At 42.9% G+C, this 11,716-nt stretch overlaps 1 protein-coding gene across 1 annotated transcript in view; it reads left to right on the top strand.

Annotated features, from left to right (window-relative positions):
* The window catches only part of LOC134078470 (aryl hydrocarbon receptor-like), a 22,885-nt gene extending 12,258 nt beyond the window's left edge, over window positions 1-10,627 (top strand). The window contains exons 3-11 of the mRNA XM_062534430.1: window positions 1,574-1,674; window positions 2,738-2,827; window positions 4,856-4,976; window positions 5,231-5,370; window positions 6,722-6,924; window positions 7,088-7,197; window positions 7,421-7,562; window positions 7,668-9,405; window positions 9,672-10,627. Of these exons, the coding sequence (XP_062390414.1) occupies window positions 1,574-1,674; window positions 2,738-2,827; window positions 4,856-4,976; window positions 5,231-5,370; window positions 6,722-6,924; window positions 7,088-7,197; window positions 7,421-7,562; window positions 7,668-9,405; window positions 9,672-9,779 (2,753 nt within the window). The 3' untranslated portion in view covers window positions 9,780-10,627. The remainder of the gene's footprint in view (window positions 1-1,573; window positions 1,675-2,737; window positions 2,828-4,855; window positions 4,977-5,230; window positions 5,371-6,721; window positions 6,925-7,087; window positions 7,198-7,420; window positions 7,563-7,667; window positions 9,406-9,671) is intronic.
* Window positions 10,628-11,716: the final 1,089 nt, after the last annotated feature.

Raw genomic sequence — 11,716 nt, 5'->3', positions numbered from 1 at the left:
GGGAAAAGGTTGATGAATTGCACTGCTTGGAAAAGACGGGGAGGGGAATGAAAGAAGCGATTGAAGTGAAATCTGCGAAAGCTGTTACCAGATCAAATCCCACTCTGAGGAGATGATTCCGCGAATAAGAAAACCCGGCCGAATGGTGAAAGGGTGTTCATTTTTTCAAGGTGTAAGTTTTGCTTGTCCAAAATAAAAAAGCTAAGTGTTTATAGGCTTCCAATAATGGTGCCATTCTGAAAAGACAAGTCTAATGTCAGATCTGTTTTTTCTTAAAAAATGAAGGAGAACGCTGAAAAACGATACTTCAAAGTTTTTTCAAACCCGATCTGTTCACTGTTACATCATATGATGGGTCTGGAAATATTTTCCCATCCCATGCAACAGTAATTTCACATACAGTACGTTCTGTGGAGAGCAGAAAGGATTGATGTTATCAAATCTCACAACCCTACCAAAACAGGCGGTAGCACACAAACCCTAACTTTATGAGCTGAAATGTAAAACAAGACTCCGAAATAATGGACAACCTTCACACCTACTGCCTGCCAATCATAGTCCATGGTGCTCCATAAGCGAGGGTGTCTCCCTTGTGTCCTCTCATGAAAACATGGCGCCCAGATGAAGCTTCGAGGTATAGGAGACATAGGAGAGTCTTCTCTATCTTCCTGGAGACCTCACACTGGTTTCTTTATAATGGAAACTATTTTTTTATTTTCTTCATGTTATTGTTGGATGTTGTACTTTGAGAGCAAGGATTTACCCGAGTCAAATTCCTTGTTTGTTTACACAAACCTGGCCAATAGAGCTGATTCTAATTCTAATTCTGACTCTGAGACACCTCTGGGTAAATGGTTGGGTAAATGATAGTCAATAGTCAAGGCTGGCCAAACTGAAGGAAGGCGCACGTTACTATACAGACTTTCTCATGCTTCACATAAAGCATAAGCACATGCTTGGAGAGCCACATGCATGCGTGCACATCTACACACACCGTACACAAACACACACTGTTCAAGCGATAGTACATGTTGTGCAAGAACATGACGTTGTGTGTACTTAAAGAATCCTATTGTTGCTGGGCTGGCCATTTCTGAAATCATTTCAACCCATTTACTCCATCAGGCTGCCATTTCCCCTAATGGCGTTACTTTCAGCAAACCTCCAAAATGCACACAGGGTCAGAGGTCGTGTGTAATGAGGGCCTGCTCATACCTGTGTCTTGTCATGTAATCTCTTTCCCCCTTTGGCATAGGATTACAAAACCAATATGCTCAGAACATTACCACCAAAGAGACATTTTTTTTTACACTGCTGGCTCTCACTAGAAAGAATGTTACAGTTAAAAGTGAAAGCAACCACCTCTGGAAAGAGGCACCACAAAGGTTTTAGACCTTGTTTTTTTGTGCCTTCATCTATTTCTGTGTGTTGAGCAGCCTGGCCGGCACTCTGACAGGGGCGCTGGATTCAAACTGGCCTGTCCGGACATCTCGGAGGGGTTAGCCAGCCGCTCGTATTGCTTTCAGCTTTGCGTGCCGGTGTGATGTGAACTTTGCGTTTCTTTCTTTCGCAGCGACCGTGAAGAAAAACAGCCAGGCGCTTCCCATCGGGAATGGCCCCGGCGCTCACGGAGCGGACACCGCGGACCTCTCCGAGACAGACCTCATGCTTCAGGTAAAGAGTCCTCTCGTCTCTCCAACACAAACAGCGCAGAGGGGGAAGTAGGAAATTAAGAAATAAAGACGGAGGCAGAGCCGTGGTGAGAGTGAAGGATTGAAATACAGCACTGGGACACAGACAGGAAAGATGGAGAGTCCTATTGATCCAGTGGATCTCATATCGCAAGCATATTTAGATATGAAGGCATAAATGTGTAATTACTATTGTACTGCTGTTTAAGCATGTTATTATGTTATTGGATTAGTCTAGAATGGTCAAAGAGTTCTCTTACTATCATGTCCTGAATGTATGATACCAATCTGACTTTTTGCACAGATTCTGAGGCAGGCTTAATGAACGTAATGTTCAGCTCTTACCAGGGCTATAGTGGAGGCTAAACACAAATAAACACAGTTTATCCACAAGCTCACAAATAGAGTTTATCCACATCTTATTAGAGTTTATCCACCGCTCAAATGAGTGTTTTCACTAACTCCACCTTTTAACATTCAAAAATCACACTGTATTTTCCACATCCACAATATGTACTGTGCACTCAACCATCTAATACCACTGGTACGTTACTATAACCTCCACCATCATCAAACATGTTCTGAATTCCTTTTTAAAAATCCACTATTCATAGTTTACCCACCTCTTATAACCACCCCTACCCCCCTGGCCCTTGCGTGCTCAATGAAATGCTTTATCTCAGTCATATAACACCAAAGCCAATCATGCCATGTTTGGTTTTCAGTCATATCTTGAAGGGTTTGTAAACGACTTACCTGACCTGACACTTTGACCTGTGATAAACTGGATAATCCACCAGTTACGCAGACTCCAGAGGTGTTAGCTCAGTGTTTAGCGTCACATGGTACTGTACTGTATGTGTGTGTCCGTGCATACTAAATTAATGTACACACGGGCACATATACACACATATTATTGGTTGCATTCAAAATCAGTGCAAACCCCTATAGCATATGTTGTGTGCAGCACAGTTCAATTGTGATGAGCAGCTGAAACGGATATTGATGTGTTTTATTATTTAATTGCCCACTTTGTTTCTTGGCAGGCTCTCAATGGCATAATGCTGGTGGTGACGTCAGAGGGTTATGTGTTCTACGCTTCCCCCACCATTCAGGACTACCTGGGCTTCCACCAGGTGAGTGCGGCGGTGGCGAGCTTAGAGCCCGGACTCTGTTGTACAGCACAAAGGAATCACACGTTGTTTCATGAACGTTTTGTAGGATACTGAGTGAGGTATGATGACAGTGAGGATGATAATGATTTAAGCGGCTCCGTTTTAAAAAAAGAGAGAAAGAAAAAAAAGAGAGAGAAAAAAGTTGAAGGTCCAAGAGTCAGTCGTTATCACGCCACACTAACTCTAAATCAATGATATATCTGTAAAGAAATGGGCTGCTTCTGAAACCCTTCCTCTGAATAGTACACATCTCCTATCTATTGACTCACCTTATTGCAAACAGACAAAGACGACATATGGCAATGGGCCAATATCCTTATTCTCCCGTTTTTATTCAGAAACCACTTGTTAACTGATCAGATCTGACTGTTTATTCTTGAATTGAACTGGATGAGATATTGAACTGTTGACCATATGTAAACTGTTGTGAGTATTAGTTGAACTCTATTTTCAAAAGTGGGTCAAGTTGTTGTTTTTTTCTTTCCTTTGCGGCCGAATTCCCACTGTTGTGTGCTTGTGTGAAATATACGAGCTGTTGAGACACATGTGCAGTTTGTTATTAAAAGTCCCTGCAGCTTTTCTGCATCCATTTTTACTCTGGCAATGGAGCTACGCAATCATGCAATACTCTGATGCTCTTTGATCTTTTTCTGGAGCGGTTTCTTCTTTACCAGTGACTCACACAATGCATGTCTCTATAAATAGTGGTGCACGAAAACCATAATAAACAGCATTTCAAAAGAAATATTTCTGTTGACCAACAGCATATTTTGACTTTCCTCCGCTCCAAATTAGAGACCAGTTCTTTTACCAGTCCCTCAGGGTGAAAGCACAGAAGGACTCCCAATGTCACTGTTAGTTCTTCTATTCTACCCGATTAAAGTTGAGATGTTTATAAGCATATATTATCAGATTATATGATATCAGGCACATTATATGTTATACACTAAAAGTAATAGAAGGGAATGTGCACTTTGATCTTTTGTTCTGTGTCCAACATGCTGGTGTATTGCTTGAAAGCTGCTGGGTATTTTGTGATAACAGGCTAGTACTGATTGGACAAGCTTAGCCTACTTAAAGAGTCTCTGTATGGATTGTATGTATAAATATGTGTTGAAACAGGACATGCTGTATCTGTTTAAATTGATGTTATCTTTCCAAGGGGACCAGACCATATCTTTGTTCAGAGCTAATAGGTGTACCCAGCGAATGAGTCTGTTAAAGTAGTTCAACTTAATGTTTGTTTTATTCACGCTGTGGCCTAGTGTTGGGCCTCTGCCAAAAGGTGGCGTAATATTGATTTAGAGACTCAGTTTAGTCCTTCAGCCTTTGTTCTGTTTCTCTACATGTTAAACTTCAATCTACAAAGGTACTGGCATTGGGAAATTTCAATGGAAAGTTCTGGCCTCACTTACTTGCACTTAATATCTTTATGTGGGTGTTTATTTGGTAGGGTTATTTTGACAGTGATGACAATACTGTCGCAATCACATTTTCATTTCACTGGAAGAGTTTTGCTGGCATGAAGTTTTGAGGCTGTGGCCAATCATTCCACAGCCTCACTTTAGCTGAGCAAAAACCCAACGATTCTGGCACCCGGCACCTCTTAAATACCAAAGTTCTGAATGTCAAACAATCCAGGGAGGGAGGCAGTGAAAAGACACCATATGCAGCTGTATTCAATGAGGGCTTTTTGAGGAGCAGACGTCGGCTTGGACAGAATAGGCTACATGACACTGCCAGATTGTAGGATTACCAAGGCTCCATTACTTGGCACAGTTACCAACACATTTCTGTTGCATAACACCATCCACCGAGCTCGAGTGCCAAATAATCTTCATCTTAGTATATACAGTAGATTGGCTAATCAAATGTTTATTTCTAAACATGTTGTCACAGGTGTTGGGCATGTAATAATTTGCTTGGTTTTCTTTTTATCTTTTCTTTTCTCCTTTTTCTTCCTGTTCTTTTTTTCCTCCCCTCTTGCAGTCTGATGTGCTTCACCAGAGCGTGTTTGAACTCATCCACACCGAAGACAGGGCTATGTTCCGTCGCCAGCTTCATTTTGCCCTCAATCCACAGCCTTTCAGCCAGGACCAAGGAGGAGACGGTTAGTGAGCTGACAGTCAAGGGGCCGAACTGCCGAGCATGAGTCGCGTACAGTATAGTGCCCAGGGTGGATTTCCTCGAGATGAAAGGGAATCATCTGATAGCCCTTACTGACAGTAGTGTACACAAGAGCGAGAGAGAGAGACAGAGAGAGAGAGGGGGGAGAGAGGGAGAAAGAGAGAGAGATAGATAGAGAGAGAGAGAACGCTTACATGGTGCTTTGCATGCATTTATTTTGCCTTGCTCTCCCTGCAGACATGCAAAACAGCAGTGACATCACCCGGAACGTCGTGACCTATGACCCGCAGGACATCCCACCTGAGAACTCGTCCTTCCTGGAAAGAACATTTGTGTGTCGTATGCGATGCCTTTTGGATAACTCCTCTGGCTTCTTGGTACGTCCCAAATACCAACACTTAAAGCATGGTGAACTCGTGAACACACTTATTAGTCTTACAGTTCAGTTTATCAAGTTTATTGTCATATATGTATATTAGTACAGAGTATCACAACAAAGAAATACAAGTGGCACTTGGCACTCTCTCAGCACCAGTCAATAATAGCAAATGTTTAAATAACGTTTAAAAACATCCAAGTACAGTAAACACAGTTTACAGTAAACCTTGAATTTCCCCTTGGGGATCAATAAAGTATCTATCTATCTATCTATCTATCAGTAACTAAGCTCAGACCTCAGCCCTCCTTCCTGTTGTACTATCATTCAGTAGCCTCATTACCTGGGGGTAAAAACTTCTCCCTGGAATGTGATTCGCACATTGGGATGCTCTGCAAACGCCTCCCAGATGGAAGGTGGGAGAAAAGAATTGTACCGCAGTAGAATGTTAAGGGATATATACCATATTTCTTGAGACACCTCAGGAAATAAAGCCACTGATATGCCATTCTTAATGGCACTGCTGATGAGAGGGAATCTGAGGTGTGGATGCCTAAGATCTTAAACGTGTTGACAATTGTATATATTGTGGGTTTGTGTGGGTTTGTTCCTTCTGAAATCTGTGATGACCTCCTTAGTTTACCCCACATTGAGGGACAGATTATTCCTGCGGCACCACATCAAGTTACTCAACTCATCCCTTTAGGCAGTTTCGCTATTGCTGTCAGAGTCCTGCCACAGTCGTATCATTTGCAAATTTCACAATACTGTTAATGGGATGTTTCCTGTAAACTCGTCGTCATTGTAAATGAGGGAAGCCTCAATGCCCTACGAGTATAAATGAAGGTTTGAAATGAAATGAAATGAAATGTTTTGCAATACAGTCATAGGTATACAGACTACTGTATATAATAGAGGACTGAGACAGCAGTCTGGTGGTGCTCTGGTCTTTAAGGCTGAGTGCTTAGTGCCAACTCTCACTGTCTGAGGGTGGCCTGTTAGGACTTCCTGTATCCACATGAAGGTGGCATTGCAGAGGCCCAGATCTAACAGCTTAGGTGTTAAAATAGAAAGTCTTTCTTTATACATTATGAAGGGTTGTTATTACTGGTTAGCTGTGTTGTAGAGTATAATGAGACACACTAACATTACCTCTAACTCTACCCCCAAATCAGACTAACTGCACAATTACAAAAACTAGATTGTAAATATTTTTTTTCATTAACTGTGTATATAAATGACATGTTCACACTTGTGTTCACACAATGTTAACTGTGACCAATTGATAATGTACAGATATCAAAATCCATCTCTGATTTAATTGTTCCTCTGTCCGTGGTCTTTGCTGTTAGGCTTTAAACTTCCAGGGCAGGTTGAAGTTCCTCCATGGTCAGGGAGCAGGCTTTGGGAACGGCACTAGTAAGCGACCCCAGCTGGCCCTCTTTGCTGTTGCCAGACCGGTGCAGACTCTGTCCATTCTGGAGGTCCGCGCCAAGATGGTCATCTTCCAGACCAAACACAAGCTGGACTTCACTCCGACGGGGGTAGACTCCAGGTAATCAGCACACAGGTCACTGGCGACTCAGTGCTCACTGAGAAATGTCCTAGCAGGAGGCATGTCCACTTCAGGAATAAAGAATTCATTTGTGCATTGAGTATACCAGAAGTTCAAGCAGTATTTCATCAGTATTTGCTTTCTTTCTTGGATTTGTTTGTAGGGGGAAGGTTGTTCTCGGCTACTCAGAGGTGGAGATCTCCATGAGAGGGTCTGGATACCAATTCATCCATGCCGCTGATATGATGTACTGTGCAGACAGTCACATCAGAAGTATGTTCTAGGTCTTGATGTCAATGTTATAACAATGTCATTAATCATACATTTGTGCCATCAGTTGCACTAAGTATCGGAAATATAACATGAATGAATATAATTCCTTTTAAGGGTTGTCAGACTGACTTGACTTTTATACATTGACTATATATATTGACTTTTATTACTACATTTGTCCCTTATTTTGTGCGGCTTATCTTTGATTTATTTGTTCTTTCAGTGATGAAAACAGGAGAAACTGGCAGTACTATTTTCCGACTGCTATCCAAACATGCTGGCTGGGTGTGGGTGCATTCCAATGCCAAGCTCATATACAAAGATGGGCGCCCTGACTTTATCATTGCCCGGCAAAGAGCCCTGTCGTAAGTGTGAAACCTGTACCTGCTCATTTCGTTCGTAACAATGGCGTATATACTTTATCTGTAGCATTTCATGGCTAATGCAAACTCTACTCTTTATCTGTCCAGAAATGAGGAAGGTGAGGAGCATTTGCGCCAGCGCAGGCTGCAGCTTCCCTTCAACTTAACCTCGGGGGAGGCAATCCTGTATGAGAACACACCTTCCCTTGACATCGAGGAGATCTGCAACACAGGCAAGGCAGCCAAGATCAGGAAGGTCTTTGAAGATAACGAGGTGCCTTCAGACTCCCTTCTAGGGTGCTTCTACAAACAAGACCATTCTGCCTACATGCAGTCAGACAGTGAGTCTCAGTACTCCATGGAGAAGGTCTTCATGGAGACCAGGGCTCTGGTGAACGTTCCCAGCAACTCATGGCAAAATGAGGCACCTGACACTAAGGACACCACATTGGCAGCCATGTTGGAAACGATTGGCCAAATGGCTGGCGACAGCGACCTGGGAAGTGCATTGCAAGGGATGGACGTGGGCAACTCTGAGGTGAAGGACTGGGAGAATGCCCTGCTGCGGCTAGCAAAGACCAAAGATACCATTGACAGTTCCATGAGCCTTGATGACATTCTCACTGAAGACATCCTGTCTTACTTGGAAGATACCCTATTGAAGGAAAGCCCTGTGCCCCATCTGGCTCATCCTCAGAACTGTGCCGCACCAGACAACGGTGTACAGATATCAAAGTTTCACATGGGACAGAGAACCAACTTTGGTGGCAGCTGTGTAAATGGCGCCAGTACCCTGCCGATTATAGATCTGAGATCAGCTCAGCAAGGATTTGGAGTACTAGACAGTGCCATAAAAGACATACAGATTCAGTTGCCTGAAAACGATGGCATTCCCCCTCTTCAGGATCTACAGTTGAATGACATATTCCCAAAGCTTCAGGGTTCTGATGGTTTACAACAAAATGGATCTGCTATTTTCAGCCCATGGGAGAACTCCCCCCAGGTTGGAATAAGTAATGGAGTAGATCTGCTTTCCTCAGCATCCAGTTTCGCCAAGCCTAACGGGTGCAGTTTGAGCCCCCAGAATCATCATACTTTGTCCAACTGCAAAACAAATCAGATCAGTTCAGTTCAAAATTTTCCACAATGTCAACCACATGTTGGAATGCCCATTGATCCGTCCGGTCATGTCCCTGTTGACAGGAAGAGGAATGTTGCAATGGATCAAAGGAATCCTGCTGTTCTCTCAGCCCCTGGGACTAACTTTTCCACCCAACAGATGAACAACAGAAACGGTTTTGGACCAAATGCCCAGGAGAATGGCTGCGTCCCAAACTATGTCAGCACGCCATTTCAGAACTCGACTTGCCAGTGGCCGCCGGGCACACCACAAAACGCCAGGCTGAACGGCCTTTCACCGGAAGGTCAAAGCCGCGGGCAGTGGGCTCCAGGCTCTCAGAACTCTCCGACCCAGAGCCTGTTAAACTTCGTCAAGGACCAGTACCACTCGGAGCCCACGGTGGGACTCGCCGACAGACAGCACTCAAGTCCCAGCAGCTGCATGTTCGAGGTGTCCTCCCCGCCCAACGGTAGCCTGAGCCAGCCAACGCACGCCGGCCAGGCCACTGCCATCTCATCGCCCTGGAAGCCGGTGAATCACAACCACCAGAGCCCGCCGCAGGGGTCGTGCTACTTCCAGTGGAACCCCGGTAAGATGGTCATCGGCACAGCGTCCATACCCCAGGACCCCGCCTGCATAAGCCCCTCAGCCTGCCAAGTGACGCCGGGGGTATCCACCTCTGATATGATCCTTCAGCAGTACCTTAACTGCAACGAACAGACACAGGTAAACTGCAGTGTGTATTTACTGCACATTCTCAACTCGGACATCCTGTCTGATTTGTATCCTACCTATCCTGTTACCTATGAAATGTGCATACAGTAGGCAATATCCTCACCCAAAGACTGAATATCCTCAGTCTGTTTATTCCCTACAACATGGAAGTACTACAACAGTTTAATTAGAAATACATTCTTAAACTTCCTGGATATACAGTATAACACCTACAGTATGTGACTACCTTTTCGCTAATGCTTTTTTTTTTTTTCTAGATCCAGTACCATCCGACTGAAGCCAATGAGTCCCCTTCCTTGCCTCCCCTTGTCAATGGAACGGCATATTTTTCTGAGACCAACCCCCCACATTGCTACAACTTCTAGGCCCGTGTCAATCCGCCGAAAACTTTGGAGGAGTTTTGGAAAATCAAATGTGGACAGATGTGTGAATTCTACAAGAACACTTTGGGCAAATTGACTTCAAAGCTCATATCACTGCAATGAAGAGAATGAAAGAGGCACTTCAGGATAGCCTGACAAGTCACAACAGAGCAATATTTATTTTTTATTGTCTTGTTTCGTGGAGATTTCCCCCACACTGATTGTTTGGGTTTTTTAAATCTTTGAATTGAGTAGGAAATACACATATGTTGTAAAACAAGGTAATGAAGAACTGACTATGTTGCATTCAGGTAAATGCAGATAGTCATTCATTGCTGAGCCTCCACTGAGGCACAAATAATTGTGAAACAAGCCATGTTTTGTTTTCTTCTGCACTTTGTGCAGTTAGCATACAGTAAGGTATGTTCATGGGCCTCAGAAATATTTCTTGTGTGTGCGTGTGTGTGTGCATGTGCGTGTGTGTGTGTGTGTGTGTGTGTCTGTATACAGACATGTACAGATGGCAGCCATAATACACTAGTTAACAATTGTGTATAACAAAAAGCATGTTCAGGACTTTGATAGTTTTTGCCAAAGAATATGTTCAGCCTTTAAAAATTGTCCCATTATCTACTATAAACATGCAATATTCTACATACATATTGTATATATATATTCCATGTTAAGGACTACATATTGTATCGCATTTTACATGTTTAACACTAGGTATTTCATGTAAAATATTTTAATGTGCCTTTGTTTTATATGCTGCTGAGCCATACTCTATATGTGGCTTTGCCTTGTGCATCTTTTAATCCCAATTTGCATAATAAAATGTTTGAATATTTGGACGATGTTTGGATGGTATTCACCTCAGACCTTTTGATATTACTCAGACTCTTAATAAACAATGTAAGGAGATAAATGCTGACATGTGCTTATAAATTGCTGAAAGTGTTGTGTGTTCTACCACAGAGCTGTAGTGGTCTCATAAACTAGGCTACTATACTGCTGCTATGGTGTGAACTGTGCAGGCCTGCATAAAGTGTGGTCATGAAGCATTCCTGTGAAACAGCCACCGGAACACGCTAAGTGATACCATGGGGAAATCTCCATGGCAAATGCTGTATGTCAGATATACATCTTCAACTGAGATACTGCAGCCACTACCATACCACTACCATTATACATGCATTTGAACAAATGCTCTCAAATAAACCCTTTGTCTTGAGCCATACAGTACTTCAGTCCATTATCCAGTGACATTAAGCCTATATTTCCCAGGCAAGAATTCAAGGTAAGGTAATTCAAACTTGCACAATTGATGGCAATGTATGAAGGGAACGCCATGCACTGATAGGACAAAACTATGCTGATCCTCTACTGACATTACTTTGAGAACCTCATGTTGACTTAAGTGGTTTCCTTGACAATATAGGAAACAGCCAGACAAGGCCTGATCTGTCGTTGACAGATTGGAATTGTTACATAAATTGTGGCACTGTACCTTACGAGTGAAAACGGGTTAGCTTAAATGATCACAAACAAACAAAAATGTCCTAAAATTAAACACAACAACAGAGTGCATTGTGTCTGTGTGAAGAACTTGCCAAATGCACCAACCCACACATTTATGCAGCCTATTTCTTGACATTATATAGTGCTCTTCATGGCAGTTTTTTTTCTTTTTTTTCCAGTCAACTGGACATGTTTGCATTCTGATTACGGTTTCAAAAGGCTCCATCGTGTCCGACCTGAAACTGGCAAATCAAATGGATTAATCATTGAAATTAATCGACTTTTTTGAAAATTAAACTCTTCATGAACCAAAGCTGGTGTACCCTACTGAATAGCTCATTGGCCCCATCTGGTGGGCATTATGTTACCACTCAAACGAATAGCCTACCATTGATAGCAAACCACATGTGTCATTCAGTGTG

Source organism: Sardina pilchardus, chromosome 4, assembly GCF_963854185.1.
Source record: "Sardina pilchardus chromosome 4, fSarPil1.1, whole genome shotgun sequence".
NCBI lineage: Eukaryota > Metazoa > Chordata > Actinopteri > Clupeiformes > Clupeidae > Sardina > Sardina pilchardus.
This window is presented reverse-complemented; position numbering and strand designations above follow the sequence as displayed.